This window comes from Hippocampus bargibanti, linkage group LG04, assembly GCF_051943395.1.
Source record: "Hippocampus bargibanti isolate YZ-2025 linkage group LG04, ASM5194339v1, whole genome shotgun sequence".
Taxonomy (NCBI): domain Eukaryota; kingdom Metazoa; phylum Chordata; class Actinopteri; order Syngnathiformes; family Syngnathidae; genus Hippocampus; species Hippocampus bargibanti.
The window spans coordinates 15,116,625-15,143,096 of record NC_142737.1 but is presented as its reverse complement, the minus strand read 5'-3'; the positions used below and the strand labels follow the sequence as shown (position 1 = coordinate 15,143,096).

Sequence of the window (26,472 nt, the reverse complement as noted above, 5' to 3'; positions counted from 1 at the left end):
CTCCCTGTGGCCCCACTGATTGTTCCTACATTCCTGACTAACGACTGGCCTATTACCCCCACTCCCACCGGTAGTCACCTCATCAGCATAACGACCCTCATCAGCATTACGAAAGTTGCCTAACCTGTTTTGCCTAAGCAGGCTATTGTATGAACGATCCAAATTGAACCTCACCCCACCAGACCGGTCTGGTGGGGTATATAAATGGGATATATAAATGGGGCCGATACGACCAGTCAGGCTTTAGTTCGCTGACGAAGCCTCTTGGATAGGAGGCGAAACGTCCGAAACCTTCACTTTTGTACAGATGACAGCTGAAGAAACCTTCTCATCGATGGACCACTCCTGTACGACTGAGAGCTTACACAGACTCATACAACAAAGTGCAGAAAGTGCTTAAGATTGAATGACTGTCTTTTGTGTTGTGTCACATTATTAGGTTTTTTTGTTGTTGTTTTGACTTTAAGATGGCGGCACGAGAGTGGCTGTCTTTATAGCCTGTCCTGTATTTTGTTTTTCTACTCCTTCCTTTCCTTTCCTCTTACTTTCATCACTTTGCTGCTGTGAAATTTCTCCACTGTGAGACAAATAAAGGCTAATTCAATACTAATCCAATATTTACAGTGACCTGCTGTGAGACGTTTAAAGTTTACAATACAATACAATACATTAATACATTTATTTATACAGCGCTTTAATACCAGCTGAAGTGCCAACAAAGTGCTTAACATAGTCAGGTTTGAGTCATATATTTTTTTTTGAAGTTCACTTTAGGCATTGCAATTTAAACTGACACTTCTAAAATCATCAGAAAGACAGCTAAGGACGAATCAATGTTGAGTCACATTGATTGATGAGTAAAGCGGCTGTTAATTGAATGCATACAGTATCTTATACATGCACATCTCATTTATACACGTGCGGCACATGTCTTGGAGAGGTACCGATTTTTTTTTTCTCACCAGAGGTTGTCGAACTACTTAAATTGATATGCATTTGACAGACTGAAAGGGTTGGGTGTTTCCTAACAAACAGGGTCAACATGTTTTTTCATTGTCCATGTCAATCAAAATGTTTGTGTGTGTGGGCTTTCTCCACTCAACAACTTTGACCTCTCACGTTTTTCTACGTGAATGGACAAAAACACTCATTGCTAAGGGAGACCAACGTCAGATTTCCATTCCCACTTCATGTACTTGTCAACATCATGTCCAGGCATTCTTATACATTTGTCGATAGAAAGAGTGAAACACCGATTAAGCTGTCAGACGGAGCTACGGATTAGGTGGGTCCCCTGCGGAGTTCTCAGGCCTCAGGTAGTTGAGCAGACTCCATCCCTCTTCCAGCCAACACAAACACATCCCAGTCCAGCCTTTTGCAGAGCTCAGCCATAACATGAGTGTCGACGAAGCCAAAATATGATGAGCTCAGTCAAACTGGATCAGATGGTCCACTGGTGACACAGAGAGATTTGAACCTCAACCTCCGAGTTGTAACACTCACAACAAGCAAGATGAATGATACAATATGAAGTTAACATTAAATAACTTCGGTAGAATTTTCCTCATTCACTCGTGTGCGCGTGCACAAACTCACACACATACACATTCGCGCATCTGCTCCCACTTAAAAGAAATGAATGAGACCAGATTCAAATTTCACTCAGTTCTGACGAGTTTAGTTATTCTAACATCTCTCCGTGGCAGCAACCACCCTGCGCGTTTTAAAGTGATTAATTTACGCACTACAGTATACAAAACAATGGATACGTTTTACTCGACTGCTTTGAAGTTTTCAAATTCAGGTGGCCACTTGCTTCTGAGACTCTTTCGTGCAACAAACAATTTAAAAATCACCACAGTTGACACCGTGAAAAGTTTACAGGGGGGACTGGGAAGTCTTATATTTTTCGTACATGGACATGATTAGTGTGGTTTCTAGTCGTACCTTGTCTTTGTTCCTGTACACTTGGAAGATGTCTCTATGCTTGCACATCGCTACAATCCCTCTTTGCGGTACAATTTGAAGGATTCCTCAAAAGTCGAGAAATTTGCAGCTTGGCCGTCCCGCATCCTGAATCGATAGCATTATTAGCATCATTGCAGCGTCGTCTTTTGAAAGGGAATGGTGGGCATCGCACCGAAGCAACGCGATAGCATAGGTAACCCATTGTGAGTATACGCACATTGGACAGGACATGAAACAAACATAACGTAACTATTATAAAAGAATCACAATTAATCACAAATGTACTCTATGTGAAATCTGGGGCTTTTGTAAGTTGGAGTACAATTAATATTCTTGACGTCAGGCAACAGGTGTGCACACAGGTTAAACGTATCTTCTGCCCTCTAGTGGTAAAATATTGAATTTAAATTTTGCATACTCATAATTTGTAAGGTGAAACAATATAAAATGTAAAAAACAAAATATATTTTTATACGACGTAATTGAATGTATAAATAAAAAATGAAAGCATTTTTATGTTTTATTTACTTCTAATTTACAGTTTTGTAATGCTCACATTATTTAAACACGCACCACAGCGCCGTGAGTACGAAAATCTTCTGATTTATGATTTCTGAAACTTAACATATGTGGTTGTTGTATTATCACACATCTCTACTTTCACGGTGATTGGGCATCACTGCCTTCAAGAATAGAATTGCAGATTAATTACATTTTCTGGAAACATTCGGAAAGAACAAACACACCAATGTTTGTTCCCAATCTTTTTTACATACAAAACAAATAGCTCCCTGCTAAAAGTAAAACAGAAAGTGGGAGGGTTGGAATCGAAATCCGAACACATTCTCGGAACATTTGACATTGAATTTTAGCAGGGTCAAATACTCAAGAACACATTGTGGATTGTCTGTCTGGTGATAAAAAATAGTCATATTAAAATTAAAATCCAATCAATTCAACCTATATTGTGTGACACTGTATATCCTAAATGATGTAACATGTACAAATGCAACCCAGTTACTTCATTAAACATTTTTCTATACTTATTTCTCGTGTAGATAAAGATGAATAAATAAAGATGATACTGATTCTGATTGAAATGAAATTGAGTCAATCTTCTTCTTTTCCTTTCCGCTTTTCCCTTTAAGGGGTCGCCACAGCAAATCAGTGTCCTCCATCTGTAGAGGTTTGATCCGCATGTTTGTTTTGGCCAAGCTTTTACGTCGGATGCCCTTCCTGACACAACCCTCTGTATTTATCCGGGCTTGGGACTGGCACAAGAAGACTTATGTCCCTTTGTGGCTACAGAACAACCAACTCGCTCAGTAAAAGGCTCCCGAACACAAAATGGTCAACGGCACAGTAACATTCAAAAAAGCAAAAACTATACTCACCATTTGATTAAATACACAACTTGAATTGAGTATTTCAGGCCTTTTTTTGGTCCTACAAAGTGATGGCAAGAATCAGATTCTTCTAACGGCTACGAGCCTCGACTAAAAACCGAATATAATTCCAATTATTAACACCAAACCTGTTATTGATCTGAGCAAATCTGTTTCTGATTGAATCGCTTTTGCGGAGCCATACTCTCTCTCTCTCTCTCTCTCTCTCTCTCTCTCTCTCTCTCTCTCTCTCTCTCTCTCTCTCTCTCTCTCTCTCTCTCTCTCTCTCTCTCTCTCTCTCTCTCGCGCATGCAGACAGTGAGTGTTGACACAGTCCAGATGTTGGCAGCTGTGTTCCAAATGAAAGAGAGGCAGTCGGCCAACAACCTGAACCACTCTCGCTGTCAAATGATATGTTTACAATAATACTGTTCTAAGACTCAGGAGACACACGCAGTCGTGCATGTGTATCATTTCACACACACACACACACACACACACACACACACACACACACACACACACACACACACACACACACACACACACACACACACACACACACACACACACACACACACACACACACACACACACACGCGCGCACACACACACACACACACACACGCACGCACGCGCGCGCACGCACGCACACACACACACACACACACACACACACACACACACACACACACACACACACACACACACACGTGCACATAAAACATGTACATGCTTAAAGTGGCACATGCAAGAGTAATCTCGGAGCAGGAAAGGAAAACAACCAAAGGTAAGCCAGTGTACCACAAAGTGTGTGAAAGGCAAAATGTGTGACAAATAAATTGATCAAAAGACACACTAAATGATTCTCATGGCCTTGTTAGAATCAGTTTCTTTTTGGGCAGGAAGATGAGAAAAAATAATATTATAGTTATGTCATGTCTTTGCAAGCATAAAAGGATTGTGTAACACAATATAAACAGGCAAATAATAATACATACAAATATAGAAAAAGGTTCCAACACAATATATAAGCATGCCGAATGTTTATGTCAAGCATATTTTCAAGCATTTTGGGACAAGCAACTTAAACAAACACTCTGACCCATTTCTACAAGAGCAAACATTAAAAAATAAACAGATGCTGCAACATTTCTACACGGCTGTCATCGAATCCATCCTGTGTTCTTCCATCACCATTTGGTTCGCGGCCGCCACAAAAATGGACAATATCCGACTTCAACGGACAGTTAGGACGGCGGAAAAAAATCATCCACTCTCGAGGACTTGCACACTGCAAGAATCCGAACTAGGGTGCGGAAAATCCTACTGAACCCTCCGCACCCTGCCCACCACCTTTTCCAGCTACTCCCCTCAGGCAGGCGCTACCGATCCATGCGCACCAAATCCAGCAGACATTTAAACAGCTTCTTCCCCCAAGCCGTTAACTCTCTATACTCTATAGTATATGTATAGCGCCCCTTTGCATTTTTTATGATGATACTAGTGCAGTGTGTTCCACCGGAAACAAATTCCTTGTGTGTTCTACATACATGCAATAAAGATGATTCTGATTCTATCACATTCTCAAGACAGCATCAGCTGACTCATTTTTATTGGCGATACACTATAAATGAATTCATCATGCCTCATATCGAAAGCATTCATCACAGCAGATTTCTATGATAGATTAATCAAATGTATACGAGCCAGAGTGGTATTTTGAATAACCCATTGTATTCCGATTTGAATGGAAGAGCTTCTTTGTCTGGGTTAAATTTAGTATTAACTTGAGTAAGAAAAAGTCCTCTGTAAAAAGTACTGAAGAATTTAATAACTTGCTTACGTTTAACAAATTTCTATATGCGTTGCACGTCACATTTTACCACCGGCAATAAACACATGAATGAATCAGCATGCTGCAATGAGACTATTTAAGCAACTCGTTGTACTAAGTTCATCCTGTCTACTTGATATCTAATGTTAAGCAGATTCTTTACTTCCAGACAGTGTAGGTGTTCAAATACCTACCTAGGTATTTGAACACCTACACTGTCTGGAAGTAAAGAATCTGCTTAACATTATTTAAGCAACTGTTTTCCACCTTTTTTATTTAGTCCTCAGTTTGTAGAAGAAACAGAAATAAATGTTGTATCTTATTTTCTTACGTCTGTGTAAGCTCTCAGTCGTCCAGGAGTGGTCCATCGATGAAAAGGTTTCTTCAGCCGTCATCTGTACAAATTTGAAGGTGTCGGACGTTTCGCCTCCTATCCAAGAGGCTTCGTCAGCGAACTAAAGTCTTACTGGTCGTATCGGCCCTATTTATATATACCTAGTCCAGACATGGCGGCGCCGGACACAGCTATAATAGGTCCCTACTCTCAGGTTGGGGGGAGCAGAGGACCACTCCCTGTGGCCCCACTGATTGTCCCTACATTCCTGACTAACGACTGGCCTGTTTGCCCCACTCCCTCTGGTATCACCTCATCAGCATTACGAATGTTGCCTAACCTGTGTTGCCTAAGCAGGCTATTGTATGAACGATCCAAATTGTACCTCACCCCACCAGACCGGTTTAATGAAGGATTTTGTTGTTTTATGAGAATCGCTTCTTTTACTCCCCTTTCAAACCATCTATGTTCTTTCGCTAAGATTTTAACCTCATTGTCGTCAAATGAGTGGTTGCTAGCTTTTAGGTGCATATGTACTGGCGATTGAGGCCCACTAGTATTATCCCTGCGATGTTGATAAAGACTTTTTTTGAGAATTTGTTGTACTGCTCTTTACAATTTTCATCAGAATCAGAATCAGAATCATCTTTATTGCCATGTATGTAGAACACACAAGGAATTTGTTTCCGGTAGAACACGCTGCACTAGTATCGTCGTAAAAAAAACTGCTAAGTGGCACTATACAGTTCCATTTTGGCTACTGTTGAAGAGTTCAAAGAGTTAATGGCTTGGGGGAAGAAGCTGTTTAAATGTCTGCTGGTTTTGGTGCGCATGGATCGGTAGCGCCTGCCTGAGGGGAGTAGCTGGAAAAGGTGGTGGGCAGGGTGCGGAGGGTCCAGTAGGATTTTCCGCGCCCTAGTTTGGATTCTTGCAGTGTGCAAGTCCTCGAGAGTGGGTAGGGCGGTGCCAATGATTTTTTTCCGCCGTCCTAACTGTCCGTTGAAGTCGGATTTTGTCCATTTTTGTGGCGGCCCCGAACCAAACGGTGACATTCTTACAATGTATGGAATAAACTACATTACTTTGTTTTTCATTTGGCAGCCTATCTTTTGGATGCACTAATTTTTGCCTTAAAGTGTTTGTCGGTTTGAAATAAGTAGGAATTTTGTGTTGCCAAAGGACTCTTTGTAGTTTTTCAGAAACTCCTGCAATGTAAGGTACTGCCTCTCCTCTCCTTTTTGTATCTTGAGAATTTTTGGTTTCACTCCCTATTCTTTCTTTCTGACATTTGTTGAATGACTACCGAGGGTACCCAGTGGTCATTCAAACACTGGGTACACTGGCGCCCCCATGTAAATAGGGCCTCTACGACCAGTAAGACTTTAGTTCGCTGACGAAGCCTCTTGGATAAGAGGCGAAACATCCGACACCTTCAAAAAAGTACAGATGACGGCTGAAGAAACCTTCTCATCGATCCTATTTTCTTGTTATCATTTCAAGTCAATCTACTACTTTGTGCTTTGTACTTTGTGCAATTCTAGTCCTGATGGAAGTGTAATGAAGTGTCCTGCTTCTGCACAAGTGGGGGGAGGGCTCACACAGACACACGCACACGCGCACATACATACACACACACACACACACACACACACACACACACACACACACGCATGCACACACACACACACACACACACACACATACGCGCACACACACTCGCACACAACGAAAGCGAACCTGGGACTTGAAATCATTTTTAACACAAGAGGGCTTCCCGCGTGTCACATCATCTCATTCACTACGAGGTGTGTGTTCACTACAGGAGTCCATTAATAAAATATGAGTGTATCATATAATAGACTTGTCTGCCAAATTACAGGAGGCAGAGAGACGACTTATTAGGAGATTTGTGTGGGGGAGTGGGGAAAAGGGGGAATGAACGAGTGTGAAAGATTTGGTGGCTTCTTCTGATCAAAAAGTATCACGTGAAGAACTTCTTGTGCTTGGAGCGTGGAAATGCGACACACAACGTCAAGACCATTAGCGTCTCAAAGAGTGGTTGTAGGGGATTTTTTTTTTTGCAATTGTATTGACCAAATCTCAAATTTTGCACAGCTGTGCTGTTTACTCTCCTGTATAAGTGTACACAACTCCGTTTGCAAAGAGTCACCATAGCAACAGAGAGCAGAATTGACATGAAAAGTTATGGAAAAAAGATCTGCCGACCAAGTCAGTGAATGTTCACATTTTACTGGTTATATAATTATTTAAACTTAGGATATACTGGCGCTCCCCAACTTACGAACATTCGAGTTACGAATAACGGTACATATTAACATTTTTGCGGGTACAGTATGTCAAAAATTCTGGCAGAAATGCTGTAAATTAGATTTTATATTGCGCGCCCTTTTCTGGCCGAGCTCGCTTGCAATTGGGTGCGTACTGTGATTCTCGCACACGAACGCACACAGACACATCGGAGGTTTCAAGGGCTGGATGTTTAGACTGACCAATCAGCACTCGGCTGTACTGAAGTGTTGCCAGCGAGTTCAGGCCCCGATCCGCCGAGCTTGCTTACAATTGGCTGCGGAGAGTATGTCTGTGTAAGCCGCAGTCGTCCAGGAGTGGAGTCCATCGATGAAAAGGTTTCTTCAGCCGTCATCTATACTTCTTTGAAGGTGTCGGACGTTTTCGCTTCTCATCTAAGAAACTTTGTCAGCAAACTAAAGTCTTACTGGTAGTTTAGACCCTATATATATATATATATATATATATATATATATATATATATATATATATATATATAGGGTTTAAACTACCAGTAAGACATTAATATATATATATATATATATATAAAAATCCTCGTCTCACCCACCATGGGTGGTGTCTGTCCCCATTTCAGCTCGGGTCCTCTACCAGAGGCCAGGAAGCTTGAGGGTTCTGCGCAGTATCCGTGCTGTTCCCAGCACTGCGCTTTTCTGGACCGAGATATCCGATGTTGTTCCCGGGATCTGTTGCAACCACTCGTCGAGTTTGGGGGTCACTGCCCCAAGTGCTCCGACCACCACAGGCACGACTGTCACCTTTACCTTCCAGGCTCTCTCCAGCTCCTCTCTGAGCCCTTGGTATTTCTCGATTTTCTCATGTTCCTTCTTTCTGATGTTCCCATCACTCGGGACCGCTACATCCACGACAACGGCTTTCCTTTCCCCTTTATCTATGACCACGATATCTGGTTGGTTGGCCATTACCATCTTGTCAGTCTGTATCTGGAAGTCCCACAGGATTTTTGCTCGGTCATTCTCCACCACCTTGGGAGGTGTTTCCCATTTTGACCTTGGGGTTTCCAGTCCATACTCCGCACAGATGTTTCGGTAGACTATGCCAGCCACCTGGTTATGGCGCTCCATGTAGGCTTTCCCTGCCAGCATCTTACACCCTGCAGTTACGTGTTGGATTGTCTCAGGTGCCTCTTTGCACAACCTACACCTTGGGTCTTGTCTGGTGTGGTATATCCCTGCCTCTATGGCTCTGGTGTTCAGGGCCTGCTCTTGGGCAGCCAGGATGAGTGCCTCTGTGCTGTCCTTTAGGCCAGCCCTCTCTAGCCACTGATAGGACTTCTTGAGATCAGCCACTTCTGCTATGGTTCGGTGGTACATCCCGTGTAGGGGCTTTTCCTCCCATGATTGTCCCTCTTCCAGCACCTCATCCTCTGTTCCCCATTGACTGAGACATTCTCTGAGTACATCATCCGTTGGAGCCTTCTCTTTGATGTATTCATGGAGCTTGGATGTTTCATCCTGGACAGTGGCTCTCACACTCACTAGTCCCCGGCCTCCTTCCTTACGGCTTGTGTACAGTCTCAGGGTGCTGGACTTGGGATGGAACCCTCCGTGCATGGTGAGGAGTTTTCGGGTCTTAACATCCGTGGTCTGAATCTCTTCCTTTGGCCACCTTATTATTCCTGCAGGGTATCTGATCACTGGCAGGGCATAGCTGTTTATTGCCCGGGTCCTTGTTCTTGCCATTGAGCTGGCTTCTGAGGACTTGCCTCACCCGCTGGAGGTATTTGGTCGTAGCCGCTTTCCTTGTTGCTAATTCGAGGTTGCCATTGGCCTGTGGTATACCGAGGTACTTGTAGCTGTTTTCAATGTCTGCCATTGTTCCTTCAGTGAGTGAGACCCCTTCAGTGTGGACTACCTTGCCGCTCTTAGTCACCATCTGACTACATTTCTCCAGCCCAAATGACATTCCGATATCACTGCTGGAGATCCTGGTTGTGTGGATCAGGGAGTCTATGTCCCTTTCGCTCTTAGCATACAGCTTGATGTCATCCATGTAGAGGAGGTGACTGATCGTAGCTCCATTTCTGAGGCGGTATCCATAGCCTGTCTTGGCGATTATCTGGCTGAGGGGGTTCAGTCCTATGCAGAACAGCAGTGGGGAGAGTGCATCACCTTGGTATATGCCACATTTGATGGACACTTGCGTTAGTGGCTTGCCATTGGCTTCAAGTGTGGTTTTCCACATCCTCATCGAGTTTGCAACGAAGGCTCTCAGGGTCCTGTTGACCTTATACAACTCCAAGCATTCATTGATCCATGTGTGTGGCATCGAGTCATATGCTTTCTTGTAATCAATCCAGGCTGTGCACAGTTTGGTATGTCGGGACCTGCAGTCTTGAGCGACTGTTCTGTCAACCAGCAGCTGATGTTTGGCACCTCTAGTATCTCTACTAATGCCTTTCTGTGCTTTGCTCATGTATTGTATATATATATATATATATATATATATATATATATATATATATATCCCTACTGTCCAGACATGGCGGTGCCGGCCTCTGCTGTGATAGGTCCCTGCTCTCAGGTTGGGGGGAGCAGACGACTACTCCCTGCAGCTGCTCCACTGATAGTTCATATCGTTCTGACTAACGACTGGCCTGATTGCCCCACTTCCTCCGGTATCACCTCATCAGTATTGCTAATCCTATGTTGCCTAAGCAGGCTATTGTACGAACGATCCAAACTGAACCTCACCCCACCATATCGGTTAAGTGAAGGATTTAGCTGTTTTATGAAAATCGCTTCTTTCACTCCCCTTTCAAACCATCGATGTCAGGGCTCGGGAACCTTTTTGACCAAGAGAGCCATAAAAGTAAAATATTTAGAAATGTTTTTCAGTGAGAGCCACACGCACGCAAGCGTGTGCGCGCTTACACATACAAACGCGCAAGCAAACACGCACGCACGCGCCGCCACTTTTCAACAAAATGTAAGAATGTATTATTTAAAATGACGTTGTGATAGTACTCACCGTTAACATGAATGGTTTTCCGTTCTTCGTGATTGGTAAAAATCCAGGTCGGATCGATCGGAATGAAATTCAACTTGCCGGTCCAGAAACGAAGTTACTGCTAGCTAGCTTGCACACGGCTCATAAGCTTCCACACTTGCTATCTGCAATATCTTCTCGCAGAAGTATATTGATGCTAACGTTAACATTGGGCTTGTTAAAATGTCACTGACATTCGACTGTTTCATCTATGGAATTGTTTCATAGATGCAACTTAGAATCAGAACATTTTCTCTCCTCAAAGGCGAATGCCCCGGTGCATTCAAGCTGAAGTGCACTCATTGGGCTCATTTAAAGGGCAACCGACATCACTTTTTTGTTTTTTTAACTGACATCAGAAAGACGTTTTATATCATCTAAAATACCAAAAACACGCAGTATTATATTTTTATTCAAATGCAAAACACCAATAAAAATGACTTAAAGTGTCCAAAATCTGCAAAAAAATGGAGCTGCGAATTGGGCATTTTTAGAAAGTCCCGCCCCCAGTTCGTGACATCATGCCAAGACGTCTTGCATTGCTGGAGAATAAAAACAATGGTTTCAGATTCGGAGAATATGCTTTCTTGTCACACATCCAGTTTTGAATATGATTCAAATAGTTCTGAAGAGGAAAGCATACATGTTTGCAATCTCATCTCATCTCATCTCATCTCATCTCATTTTCCGTACCGCTTATTCCTCATTCGGGTCGCGGGGGTTGCTGGAGCCTATCTCAGCTGTCTTCGGGCACGAGGCGGGGGACACCCTGAATTGGTTGCCAGCCAATCGCAGGGCACACAAAGACATACAACAGTCACTCTCACACTCACACCTAGGGACAATTTGGAGTGGTCAATCTGCCTGCCATTCATGTTTTTGGAGTGTGGGAGGAAACCGGAGGACCCGGAGTAAACCCACGTGAGTCCGGGGAGAACATGCAAACTCCACACAGGGAGGCCGGACTGGGACGCGAACCAGCGACCTCTGCACTGTGAAGCCGGTGTGCTAACCACTCGACTACCGGGCCGCTGTTTGCAATAAATTAAAGAATTTATTCTGTGTCATTTTGAGGCAAACGGGTGGGGGGCGGGGGGTATGTCTCACCCAAAAAGAGGCAATAAAATGGCCACCGAGCTGTGAGGAATGAATCAGCCCGTTTCCACAGGCTGATAAATTCTTCAATGGAGCTTGGACTCCCTCTGCTGGCGGCTTTTGGATGTAAAATAAGGTTTTCAAAAAAAAAAACAGTACAGCAAAATACATTGACGTGATGGAAGGACCGCTACAATGCGTCTTTTTTACGGTGAGGAGGCGGTCCTATTCTGACGTCACGTGAGGACTCGTCACCAACTCAAAAACAAGACTTCCTGAATGTTAAACGCGAGTCTTAAAAGTCTTAAAAATATAGCTATATGCGGTGGAATCTTATTAAAATACGCCCAGTAGAAGTCATTTGAAGCCATTTTACAAATTATGGACACAACTTGTTCTGAGACGTCGGTTGTCCTTTAAAGGGGCGTTTACCTGTTTCAACATGACGGCCAGTATCATCCAATCAAAATGGCGCTTTCGGCCAACCTCGGTCAGTGGCATCCAATCAAAATTGCGCTTTCCGCCAACTGCAGCCCCAACAGGAAATGAACGGCGAAAAAAACGAGATCTGATCCCCTGATCTATGTTCTTTCGCAAAGATTTTAACCTCATTGTCGTCAAATCAGAATCAGAATCAGAATCAGAATACCTTTATTCGTCCCGCAGTTTGTAGCTTTTAGGTGCAAATGTACTGCCGATTGAGGCCCACTAGTATTATCCCTGCGATGTTGATAGTCTTTTTTTGGAGAATTTGTTTCGTCTCCCCAATGTACTGCTCTTTACAATTTTCATTCTTACAATGTATTGAATAAACCACATTACTTTGTTTTTCATTTGGCAGTCCATCTTTTGGATGCACTAATTTTTGCCTTAATGTGTTTATCGGTTTGAAATAAGTAGGAATTTTATGTTGTCAAAGGACTCTGTAGTTTTTCAGAACATTCAGAACATGTACATGGAAGAGATGGACAAACAGGCCCTCACATCCTTCCCGGGGACAAAACCTAGAAAATTACCAAAGGCCATGGGCAGCGCTTTATCGGTATCCAAGCATGAAAAAATAAAAACCAAACCAATTCGGGAATGGCTCTCTACGTCATATTTTCAACTCCCGAATAAATTTGTGAATGGCAGTGAATGAGTTAAAGTCATCGATTCATCTATTCCAGGGGTGTCAAAGTCATTTTTGTCATTGTAGTTATGGTTTCCTCTCGAGGGCCGTTATGAATTTGGGGAACCCATTAGAATGTTTAAATCCCTTCAAATATTACATATAGAGCACACAGCAAATTAATGAATAACTCGTTTTCAAATCTGAAGTCAAGAATAATGACTTTTATTGTGGTTGACATCCAAAAATCTGAAATTTTGGCTCAGATTTTAGCAATCATCATGGAATTTAACAAGTTTGATTTGCTTTCGCGGGCCGAAAAAAAATGATGTGGCGGGCCGGATTTGGCCCGCGGGCCTTGACTTTGACACCTGTGATCTATTCATTATTCATATCGGTGATCCTCATTCAGGTTGGGGGCGTGCGTGGCCTATCCCAAGTGACTTTTGGCAGAAGGTTACCAGGCAATTGTGGGGCAAACAGCAACCATCCGGGTACAACTCTACAATAATATTGTTACAACTTTGTCATACCTTTGGGATACCGTATTTTCCGGTGCATAAGGCGCACCGGAGAATAAGGCGCACACCCAGTGAATGGTGTATTTGCAAACTTTTTTCCATATATAAGGCGCACTGGACTATATGGCGCACCGTCAATGAACGAAAAATGTTTTACAAATATAAATAGAAATATCTAAAGATTTTCCAGATATAAGGCACACCGTATGATAAGGAACTAACTACAGTGGATGCTGGGGTTATGTATGTCTTTTTCTACAGGGGGAAATGGAGTCGGTGGCTGCTGATAGTATTGGCGAGACATGTTGTAGCTCAATATTACTTCACATATAAGGCGCACCTGCATATAAGGCGCAGAGTCATCTTTTGAAGAAATCAAGGCTTTTGGGTGCGCCTTATACACTGGAAAATCCAATACCTCTTTTTTTACTGAAGTCGCCCGTTCTTTTAAGTAAATCCACTGTCACCTTTTAATGAGTAAAGCAGGTCCTTTTAACATACATGCTGAAATTCCTTGTGATGATATTGGAAATGGAATTACTGTGTTTGAGTGGAACACAATGTTAAAGTTGTCGTACCTGGCCTACCAAAGGAACTCATTGACTCATTGTCTTCAGAGAACCAGTTCTGGGCTGACGCACTCGTCCACCAGGTGGTGTATTCAATCAATGCTCGACATGTGCAGAGGGAGGAGAAAGGGGACGGTAAGGGTAGGTGGGGGGAGTGAGCAGTGTTGCCAGCGCTATCCATCTTTGGAAGCGCAGGCAACAGAGATTAATGCAGGCTTTGGACAGTGACACGGCAGCGTCTTGCTTCGTTGGCCTCAAATGCAACATTATCTGTTGTGAATTTATGGCTCCGTCACTTTGCATCCTGACTTAATCATTGTTAAATTCTGCTGGCCTCTCTTGCATTTATATTTGGGAACGGCTCTCAACATGCAAAATAGATGCATGATGCAATTCAGTGGTCTCCTAAAAATTGGAAAGATTGTGTATATGTACACCATACAACGTGAAACAGACGATATGGTCACTGAGGTCAATCTATCAATCAAAAATCAACTTTCCACAATGTTTGGGCAAACATTAGGATGTTAAAATTAGCAGGAGAGAAAACACCACATTTGAATTTACAACCACTTTCATTCTTTTGAGGTGTGCAGTACTTTTATTCAGTTATTTATTTTAATAATGTCATTCATATGTAGGAATATTTGCAAGGTCAGAGGTTACTGATTGTAAGCCAGACGGAAGGCTCTGACGTTCTTCCCCTTAAAACTCACCCAAGCTTGCTTTTCTGGGTCTTGCTTTTTCATGCTGAAATGCAAAACGGTTCACTCCAAGTTTGGAAACATGCAGCTGTCCAGAATGTCGAGGTTAGATGAAGAATTAAGATTCCGGCGATATATTTTATACTTCTTTCAGTTCACAAGCTCCAGTGGTTGATGGTTCAGTGAGGAAGGGAAAATTATTTTTTTTTTTGGGTGGAGGATTTGGTGTTCATTGGTTTGAGTAAGTGGACTAAAGCCCAGCAATCATGTTTTCTTGTATGTCAATCGTTACCTTAATCACATTTCAATTCAACTAAACCATGGTTATTTTTCTCTATTCATTTCTAGCTGTTAGTACTTGATACAGCATCATTTTCCCTGATAATTGTGTATGATATCCCTTTTCGGCACGGATTGTGCACAAGAGCATGAAGTGAACATCGCATTAGTTTCAAACAAATTAGACAGATGATGCACAAATAGTGCATGTTTTTGCTGAGATTATCCTTTCATGTGTCTGTTTGCCATGGCGTGTCGTGCAGCAAAGGACAGTCGAATTTCAGCACAACGCCTGACTTCCATCAAGGGGGGGGGGGGTTCTTCTCCTCACTTGCAATGCCAACGGTTCCATCAACACCACAGAAACACATTTGGGCAGCTCACCCTGCAACCATGGTAACAAGAAGAATTTTACTAGTGGGCTGCAGCCAATAGTGTTGCATTTTCCCACTGCACTGAGTCCAATAGGAGAGGAGCGTGCAGCCCGGCCCACTTAGAAGTAACAGCGATGGGTGAGTGCACTGAGGATTTAGTGATGGAGGCACTGCTGTTGCGCAAGAGAGAAACTAAGTGTGTGCGTGTGTGCATGCGCATCTGTGACGGACTGCGCCATAATCTGATGAGAGGATTCTCTCTGTAGTAAAGCTCCATTCACTCCAACCATCTGACATTTAGTGTCAAGTGTAAAGAGCACTCATAGAAACACCAACAAGCAGACACAGCGCCAAAGCAGCCCCGATAGACAAAAGAAAAAACCAACAACAAAAATTCAATGCACATCATGTCAATAAAGTCATTTATTATTTCACACAATGGATAACATGAACAACTTCAACTGTAGTTCTTCTTAATAAGTGCTCAATGCAGCCAGCCAACAGAAGGATAGCAAAAAGAATGAGCTTTTCTTTCTCAGGAAAAAAAACAAAGTTAAAACAAAACAAAATACCTACAAGATTATGAACGATAAACATGGCCAAAAGCATGCCGGCAGACATGGATATACATATATATTGCATGTATATATGTGCTTTAAGACATATATCTGTATGCTAGCAAATGCAAATACAAAATATATGTGTAGACGTACACATACATACGTTGAAGAATATATGCATATGCATGCGCATCTAGTATTTACTCTATATGTCAAATATTTGCAAGTTTGTTTGTTTTTATATTCATACAATGTACAAAAATGCTTCATGAATTAAAAAAAATCATTACAAAAAGAAAAACAATGTACAAGTGTTGCTCCAAATTCGACTTTCGGCTCGTCTAAAATACTTATGCATACAATCGAGTTGAGCATGCGAAGAAAGAAAAGCCATTCTATAAAAAGGTTCAAATTCACTGCGTATACAAACTAAAATATGTCCTCACTTTATGCTCTAAAGATGTACATCGAATGCTTTTCCCACTGTTTCATCCGCTTGCCACATTGCCTTACAAATGTGACTTACTGCGCACCTGCGAGGGTCACCACATACGAGGCTCTGTCTCACAGGATGATCAAATTTGAAGGGAAGTGCGTATCCCCTAATTAGCTAAACCGCTAATCGATTACTGGCATGAACGGGCTGAATTGCCCGCAATGTAGAAATCAGAGCCATTGGTTAACATACCATCCGGTGAACCCTCGTCATCATGGTGACCCGTGCCAATCTACGTGAAAGCTCAGGTTTAGGACAATACTTGTCAGTGTTTGAAGGCACCGGAGCATCGGCTGGTAGCAGATAATAGACAAGACAGACAACATCCACGAGCAACAAACTTCTGCCATCCCACAGTGGACAATCCGTAACACACTGCACGTAAGGTGTGTCTTTTCAAACAGGGAAAGGTCAAGCACACAGAAATTGGGATGAGTGTCTTCTGGGAGGTTGCAGGCCAGTCGGATACGAATCGTGCCCTGAGACCTATGACAGTGCACCAGTAGGCTTTGGGCCAAATTGTTGTTATTGTGTAGTTTAACCCGTTCATGGAGAGCGGTTTCTTCAGCAGATAGCTTATCATGTTATCGGGTTGCAGGCTCCATGAAAGGGCTAAGGTGGAAAAGTGAGGGCTTCTTCGAAACGCTATGAGAACGCAAGTTTGGATCACTACCATTGTTCCAAGTGCAACACTGACCGATGTATAGGACCCTGACCAAAATCAGCAAGGATGGTGTTTTTTTTACCCTCAAAGTGTGTTTGGCCTTGGAACATTCTGAATACAGACCGCTGCTTGATGACAGTATCCAGCTATAATATATATACAGCCACATTCATACATTTATTCGGGAATTGAACATATGACGTAGGGCGCCATTCCCGAATTTGTTCAGGTTTTGTTTTTTCATGCTTGGGTGCCGATAAAGCGCCAGCCATGGGCTCTGGCAATGTTTTTTTCTTTTCCACAAGGGTGCAGTATTCCTCTTCTTTCAATGTTAGTGCTTTGTTCTAGCTTCAAATGTTGTTAAAGCGCTATCTAAACCAATTGTTTTTTTGTACAGCTGCCCTCATTGCAAGCTTATATAACTCCAGACCCATATAATTTAGGAATTAACTTTTTTTATGGAAGAAGAGAGTTTTCTAAGATTTCTAACACTGTACTGGATGTTTATGTACTCCTAAAACTCAATATTCTGTGGGTCCTGGAATTCAAGAGACAATGACAAAAACCCCGGCACTGAAGTGTGGACATTTTTGCACAGTGAATGAGTTAAGAGTTCCTTGGTTGTGAACATTTGATTTATGTTTAATCATGATGCGACGTGACTGAGGCAAAACGGAATGTACGACTGGGGATGCACGCTGCAAAAGCGCTGATGATTTTGATTGTGGTCTAAAAATGAACTCGACAGCTGTCAGCAAAGGGACATTGAGTTAAATCCACTCAAACCTCGGACATGGCAGCATCAAAAGAAATGTTAAATAATTTCGTGTGTTCTGGATTTTGGATGGGAGAAAGGTGCACGTTTCTCCCCATCCAAAACAGTAGAGTCGGGCGACCACTAATTGTCTCTGAGAAGGTGATTGCAACCACCTGGGAATGGCCAACTGCCGCTGGGACCTGATTGGCCAGAAGCTCAGGTGAACCGCCTTTAAAACCAGACTGAGGAAGTCACTTCGGGAGGAAGAAGAGGGAGAAAGGACAGCCTGGAGAGCAGTGTTACCTGTGGTCTGACGAAAACCGACATCCATTGTGACTTCAGATAAAGAAAACTCTAAATATCCTTCCTGGATCTGGCTGAGTGAACTTTTATCATTCTTTCCACCTGCTTGCTGTCTCGCCGCATAACAATCATTCTTCTCTTTGAAACACCGGCATTCCAACTGCGGCATGGAAAAAAATGTTTCCAAAAGTATACTTTAAAATCAATTGATTTATTGATGGTTGGTAGCCGAATTTCATACCCTGTAAATGAAAAAAAGAAAAGAAAACTGTAGTTTCACCCGCAGTTGAAGGACAACCGACACCATTTTTTTGTTTCCTAACTGATAGCATCTTAAATACCCAAAACACGCAGGCTGATATTTTTAGTCAAATGCAAAACACCAATCAAAATGAGTCAAAGTGTCCCAAAACTACTTCAAAATGAGCTTGGAGATGGTGAGCTTCAGAAGGTCCCGCACCCTTGTTCGTGACGTCACGCCAGGACGTCTTGCCTTGCTCTAGAATCAAAACAATGGCTTCAGATTCGGAGAAGAAGCTTTCTTGTTACTCATCCAGTTATGACTATGATTCAAATAGTTCTGAAGAGGAAAGCATACATGTTTGCAATCGATCAAAGTAGTCATTCTGTATCAATTCGAGCCGCCAAGACTCCAATGTAGCATCCCAGAAAAATGCACAAGATGGCGCCCAAGCTCCGTTGGAAACGGGCTGATTTGTCTGCTGGGAATGGTAGTCTTCACGATTCACCATTGCGTTATTTGTGTTTTCCTCCTAATTTTGCCATCAACACGGATCAACACTAAGTTTTCAGACCAAACAAAGTACCCAAAATGCATTGCGTGTCGCTTTCTCGGTCAGGGGGGTTCCTGACGTGACGTCACGTCAGGAATCGTCATCAACTCGAAAGCAAGACTTCCTGAATATTCAGCGCGAGTTTTAAAACATAAAATATAGCTATATGCCGTGGAATCTTTGTAAAATACGCTCAGTAGAAGTTATTTGAAGTGATTTGACAAATTATGGACACAACTTGTCCGGTGGCGTCGGTTGTCCTTTACAGGACAACCAACGCCACCGGACAAGTTGTGTATCCGGTTGTCACATTGTAGCAGTCCTTTCATCACGTCAATGCATTTTGCTGTACTTGTTTGGTCTGAAAACTTTGTGTTGCACCAAAAAGAGGCAGAAGAGGGCGACAAAGCTCTGTGTAAGGAATTAATCAGCCTGTAGAAACAGCTGATTAATTCCTTACACAGAGCTTTGTCACAATTTTCTGCCTCTTTTTTGGTGCTACATTTCCCCCCGCTATTGCCTCAAAATGGCACGGAATAAATGCTTTAATCGATTGCAAACATGTATGCTTTCCTCTTCAGAATTATTTGAATCATATTCATAACTGGATGTGTAACAAGAAAGCATATTCTCCGAGTCTGAAGCCATTATTTTGATTCTCGAGCAATGCAAGACGTCCTGGCGTGAGGTCACGAACTGGGGGCGGGACTTTCTAAAAATGCCCTATTTGCAGCTCATTTTTTTGCAGATTTTGGACACTTTAAGTCATTTTTATTTGTGTTTTGCATCTGACTAAAAATATCATACTGCGTGTTTTGGGTATTTTAGATGCTATAAAACGTTTTTCTGATGTCAGGAAACAAAAAAGTGATGTCGGTTGTCCTTTAAGGCTTGACTTGTAAGTTTCAGTCGCACTATACATTAAACGATAGTCACTTTCTGCACAACCTGTTAGAAAAAGAGTTCTGGTGTTTGCCACAATATTAGTCATATGAGATCATTATTGGAACACCGGGATCTCTTTGATGAAATTCAGTATTCAGCCATTGTCAGGCACGGGCAAGTGCATAGCTAACGAGGATATGCGTACATGACAAGTTGACAACCATCACGGTTAATTATGCAGCTGTTTGTGACTTACGATGAGCCACCCAGATGTGAGATCCACTTTACAGCATCTTTATCTGTTGTCTGTAAATTATGCTAATAACATTAGAAAATATTTGTGAATCATTACACACTGTTAAAAAACAAAAGTCCATGTGAAATTTGAACTCCACAATTTGAATGCCATCAGGTAGAGTGACAAACTGTTCAGAGAATACACCTTTTTTTAACCGGTCGCCCCTTTTTTGGATAATTTGTGTTGCAGTACAGATGTGTAACATACATACGTGATACTCTTGGCACAATCAGAACTATTTTAGGTTTGAATGTTGGATGTCGCTTTGCTATTTCTCAGGTTAAATGCCATTTATTAGTAGAGAACAACAGAAATCATAAGGCACAAGTTGAGCTGCTGCAACTGAGAATCCCACCCTGTCCCAAAAAAACAAACAAAAAAAAAAACTAAATCTCATGAAATAGAACACTGAGTAATATTTCTTATTATATACGGAATAAACACAGGTGAAGAGATTGATAAAAGGACATAGTACACACTGACATTAACACAATCCTGGCTACAAACTAGAGTGCACCACGGGGTGATTTACACTGGTTCCAACACAATAAAGATGCTGATTTGAATTCAGTTAAATAAAACAATTAATACTGAGACTTTGGTTCGTAAAATACTGAATTTTTGATTTTCTGTCCCAAAAATATGTATTTTTTCTGTGTATTTTATTTATTTTTTACTTTTTTGTCATTTTCTTTTTTTTAAATGAAACTATAAGGAGTGGATTAAGCTTTTTTAGAACACTATATTGGAGTCAGCCCTCTCCTTCTCAATCCAAAGCCGGGCTTCGGTTTGACGCTTTTGGCTGCGCAGCCTGCATATACAAATTGATTAAAAGTAATGCATGCTCTCTGGAATGGATATCCACACCACGGCCAAAAAGCATAAGGCTGGAACAAGCATTTAAGTGCTGCATTTGATTGATGCAATGGTACAGCTTTTCTCTTGTTTTTTTTTCTTTTTTCTTTTCCATAGTGCATTAAACCAACTTTCAAGCGTTACAACAACAACAACAACAAAAAAAAAAAAAAAAACAACAACACAAACACACTGGATATGTCCACTGTATACAATATCTCTCCCCCCTTGCCAAGATATAAACACAATTATGACTGAATACATGTAGTTTTGATCTAAAAACAAACGTGTCTTGTGTCGCATCCATGTTTGTGTTTTGGTTATAGAAACGATACGCAACCTTCATTGTCTATAGTACAGCATTTATATCGGATATACTGAATTTCAGTACGTGTCTGTGAGCTGGTTTCCTGTTGTACAAGGCAAGCGAAAATGGATGTTTTGTCTATGTACAGTCTAGGACAGTCTCGTCCACCATATTGCCTTGAAGTCAGTGTCCGGAGTAGGTTTCGACCTCTCCTGTATTGGTGATAAACCTCCGCTTTGGGAGGAGAAAAAAAGATATGGGCGTATACTGCGGGGATGGAACAATAAACTCCATTTTAAGAAGGTACGGAAACAAACACCGATGTGACATACTTCATCACTGCCGTGTTCTTTTTGACAAGCTTCCACAGAAAGGCAGAAAAAAACAGAGCTGCAGTTTTATAGGAAACAAATATGACCGTAAAGACCCTCCCCTCCCACCCCCTTGCTGGTAAATATTTGGCTCACGCCACATTCTGATACAGTCTCATCTAGTACCATACGCACAACTGTATCAGAAACATTTGAGAGTCCCATCATATCCTACACTGCCGTTGATACCACACATCTGTATGAGCATCAGATTCAGGATCAAATGAAAGCAGTTCTGAAGAGGAAAGCATACATGTTTGCAATCGATCAAAGTAGTCATTCTGTATCAATTCGAGCCGCCAAGACTCCAATGTAGCATCCCAGAAAAATGCACAAGATGGCGCCCAAGCTCCGTTGGAAACGGGCTGATTTGTCTGCTGGGAATGGTAGTCTTCACGATTCACCATTGCGTTATTTGTGTTTTCCTCCTAATTTTGCCATCAACACGGATCAACACTAAGTTTTCAGACCAAACAAAGTACCCAAAATGCATTGCGTGTCGCTTTCTCGGTCAGGGGGGGAGTCAGGGATTCCTGACGTGACGTCACGTCAGGAATCGTCATCAACTCGAAAGCAAGACTTCCTGAATATTCAGCGCGAGTCTTAAAACATAAAATATAGCTATATGCCGTGGAATCTTTGTAAAATACGCTCAGTAGAAGTTATTTGAAGTGATTTGACAAATTATGGACACAACTTGTCCGGTGGCGTCGGTTGTCCTGTACAGGACAACCAACGCCACCGGACAAGTTGTGTATCCGGTTGTCACATTGTAGCAGTCCTTTCATCACGTCAATGCATTTTGCTGTACTTGTTTGGTCTGAAAACTTTGTGTTGCACCAAAAAGAGGCAGAAGAGGGCGACAAAGCTCTGTGTAAGGAATTAATCAGCCTGTAGAAACAGCTGATTAATTCCTTACACGGAGCTTTGTCACAATTTTCTGCCTCTTTTTTGGTGCTACATTTCCCCCCGCTATTGCCTCAAAATGGCACGGAATAAATGCTTTAATCGATTGCAAACATGTATGCTTTCCTCTTCAGAATTATTTGAATCATATTCATAACTGGATGTGTAACAAGAAAGCATATTCTCCGAGTCTGAAGCCATTATTTTGATTCTCGAGCAATGCAAGACGTCCTGGCGTGAGGTCACGAACTGGGGGCGGGACTTTCTAAAAATGCCCTATTTGCAGCTCATTTTTTTGCAGATTTTGGACACTTTAAGTCATTTTTATTTGTGTTTTGCATCTGACTAAAAATATCATACTGCGTGTTTTGGGTATTTTAGATGCTATAAAACGTTTTTCTGATGTCAGGAAACAAAAAAGTGATGTCGGTTGTCCTTTAAGGCTTGACTTGTAAGTTTCAGTCGCACTATACATTAAACTTTCTGCACAACCTGTTAGAAAAAGAGTTCTGGTGTTTGCCACAATATTAGTCATATGAGATCATTATTGGAACACCGGGATCTCTTTGATGAAATTCAGTATTCAGCCATTGTCAGGCACGGGCAAGTGCATAGCTAACGAGGATATGCGTACATGACAAGTTGACAACCATCATGGTTAATTATGCAGCTGTTTGTGACTTACGATGAACCACCCAGATGTGAGATCCACTTTACAGCATCTTTATCTATTGTCTGTAAATTATGCTAATAACATTAGAAAATATTTGTGAATCATTACACACTGTTAAAAAACAAAAGTCCATGTGAAATTTGAACTCCACAATTTGAATGCCATCAGGTAGAGTGACAAACTGTTCAGAGAATACACCTTTTTTTAACCGGTCGCCCCTTTTTTGGATAATTTGTGTTGCAGTCCAGATGTGTAACATACATACGTGATACTCTTGGCACAATCAGAACTATTTTAGGTTTGAATGTTGGATGTCGCTTTGCTATTTCTCAGGTTAAATGCCATTTATTAGTAGAGAACAACAGAAATCATAAGGCACAAGTTGAGCTGCTGCAACTGAGAATCCCACCCTGTCCCAAAAAAAAACAAACAAAAACTAAAAAACAGAATCTCATGAAATAGAACACTGAGTAATATTTCTTATTATATACGGAATAAACACAGGTGAAGAGATTGATAAAAGGACATAGTACACACTGACATTAACACAATCCTGGCTACAATCTAGAGTGCACCACGGGGTGATTTACACTGGTTCCAACACAATAAAGATGCTGATTTGAATTCAGTTAAATAAAACAATTAATACTGAGACTTTGGTTCGTAAAATACTGAATTTTTGATTTTCTGTCCCAAAAATATGTATTTTTTCTGTGTATTTTATTTATTTTTTACTTTTTTGTCATTTTCTTTTTTTTAAATGAAACTATAAGGAGTGGGTTAAGCTTTTTTAGAACACTATATTGGAGTCAGCCCTCTCCTTCTCAATCCAAAGCCGGGCTTCGGTTTGACGCTTTTGGCTGCGCAGCCTGCATATACAAATTGATTAAAAGTAATGCATGCTCTCTGGAATGGATATCCACACCACGGCCAAAAAGCATAAGGCTGGAACAAGCATTTAAGTGCTGCATTTGATTGATGCAATGGTACAGCTTTTCTCTTGTTTTTTTTTCTTTTTTCTTTTCCATAGTGCATTAAACCAACTTTCAAGCGTTACAACAACAACAACAAAAAAAAAACAACAACACAAACACACTGGATATGTCCACTGTATACAATATCTCTCCCCCCTTGCCAAGATATAAACACAATTATGACTGAATACATGTAGTTTTGATCTAAAAACAAACGTGTCTTGTGTCGCATCCATGTTTGTGTTTTGGTTATAGAAACGATACGCAACCTTCATTGTCTATAGTACAGCATTTATATCGGATATACTGAATTTCAGTACGTGTCTGTGAGCTGGTTTCCTGTTGTACAAGGCAAGCGAAAATGGATGTTTTGTCTATGTACAGTCTAGGACAGTCTCGTCCACCATATTGCCTTGAAGTCAGTGTCCGGAGTAGGTTTCGACCTCTCCTGTATTGGTGATAAACCTCCGCTTTGGGAGGAGAAAAAAAGATATGGGCGTATACTGCGGGGATGGAACAATAAACTCCATTTTAAGAAGGTACGGAAACAAACACCGATGTGACATACTTCATCACTGCCGTGTTCTTTTTGACAAGCTTCCACAGAAAGGCAGAAAAAAACAGAGCTGCAGTTTTATAGGAAACAAATATGACCGTAAAGACCCTCCCCTCCCACCCCCTTGCTGGTAAATATTTGGCTCACGCCACATTCTGATACAGTCTCATCTAGTACCATACGCACAACTGTATCAGAAACATTTGAGAGTCCCATCATATCCTACACTGCCGTTGATACCACACATCTGTATGAGCATCAGATTCAGGATCAAATGAAAGCAGATTAAATGCAGGTCTAATGAACTGAGGGCGGGCAGCGCCATTGTTCTGACCTGTCTCATTCTCTTGAATCAAGGTGCAACCGCAGAGTTCCCGGAATAATGGCACTGGATCTGATAAGGATGAAACGGAGCTGGCTCCTTTCAACGTTTCTTCTCATTGACAGCGTTTCTCTCTCCGGCGGGTCTATTGATTGGACGGGGCCCATAAATTGTCCCTGCTGTTGCCCCTGCCACGCCGTTTGCCCCCTTTGGTGGGCGGAGGGAGAGTCCGGGCTCGATGAACCACCTTTTCGATGGTTGCAGAAATGGAATCGTGATTGGAAAACTCCAGAGGATCTGAGGTCAAAGTGGGCCTGAGGCTTTGTCTACCCGCTGGCTCATCACACCTTTCCAAAACAGGCATCCCCGGAGTCCTTCCATCCACTCCTTTACTGGCTAACACGTCCAACCCGCGACCGCCGGCCCGGTTCGGACCCGATTCATCACCCGGCGGTTGTTTGCGGGGCCGTCCGGGTCGTCTCTTGATGATGTTGTTTCCCGTTTTGGCTTGCCGCTGGAGGCGCTTGGCACGGAGGATCTTCTGAACATGTTCGAAGTTCAAAGAATTCATCCTTCGCACCTCCTTCTGGATCTGCTCGACCTCTCTGCGCTTATACCGTCGTTTACCGGGAGCACCTGCGAAAGCCAAAAGGGAGTAAGGTGAATAAAGAGAAGCACAGCATTCAGAAAGAGTTTTACTTCTAATTAAAATGAACATCCTCTCCATGGACAAGAAAGACATGATGCCAATTTTGTTCATGGAGGGAATGTCTTCTTTCTTTTTTTTTCCTTCGACTTGAAGAGCTTCCTGCTAATTTTGACATATTCAGGCGAGCCTTTGAAAGCCCAGCTGAGCCCAGAGCGCATATCCTATCCTGTAATTGTCTGCTTGGGAGCAGAGAGGAGGAAACCCACAGAAATGTCTCCTTGGAGCATTTCATATGTTTCCACACAATCACAACCTTGTGCATCTGGAGCTAAGACTGCCAAAAGCCATCGAAACACACACATACAAACACGCACACGCACACACACACAACACACACACACACACACACACACACGCACACACAGTATAATTAACGCTGCAATTTCTAATTTCCTTCTTGATTTCAGTAACCTCTTTCTGAGCATGGTCCATCTCTGTCATTTTTCTTTTCCACCCTCCCCCTCCATCTGGGAATTGATTCCAAGATTCCAAATGAACCACCGCCACCAACATGAAGGAAAAGCGCAATCA

General features: G+C 42.1%; 1 protein-coding gene and 1 long non-coding RNA gene across 2 annotated transcripts in view; both read right to left on the bottom strand.

The window, feature by feature from the left end:
• Positions 1 to 257: 257 nt before the first annotated feature.
• LOC148899190 (uncharacterized) lies at positions 258 to 3,482 on the bottom strand. Its single transcript, XR_016114699.1, has 3 exons — positions 3,363 to 3,482; positions 1,948 to 2,073; positions 258 to 1,453 (listed from the first exon to the last, which is right to left on the bottom strand). It is a non-coding gene; the product is annotated as an uncharacterized LOC148899190 (long non-coding RNA).
• An 18,556-nt stretch (positions 3,483 to 22,038) lies between these two features.
• The window catches only part of setbp1 (SET binding protein 1), a 53,962-nt gene continuing 49,528 nt past the window's right edge, over positions 22,039 to 26,472 (bottom strand). The window contains exon 7 of the mRNA XM_088994269.1: positions 22,039 to 25,868. Within this exon, the coding sequence (XP_088850395.1) occupies positions 25,378 to 25,868 (491 nt within the window). The 3' untranslated portion in view covers positions 22,039 to 25,377. The remainder of the gene's footprint in view (positions 25,869 to 26,472) is intronic.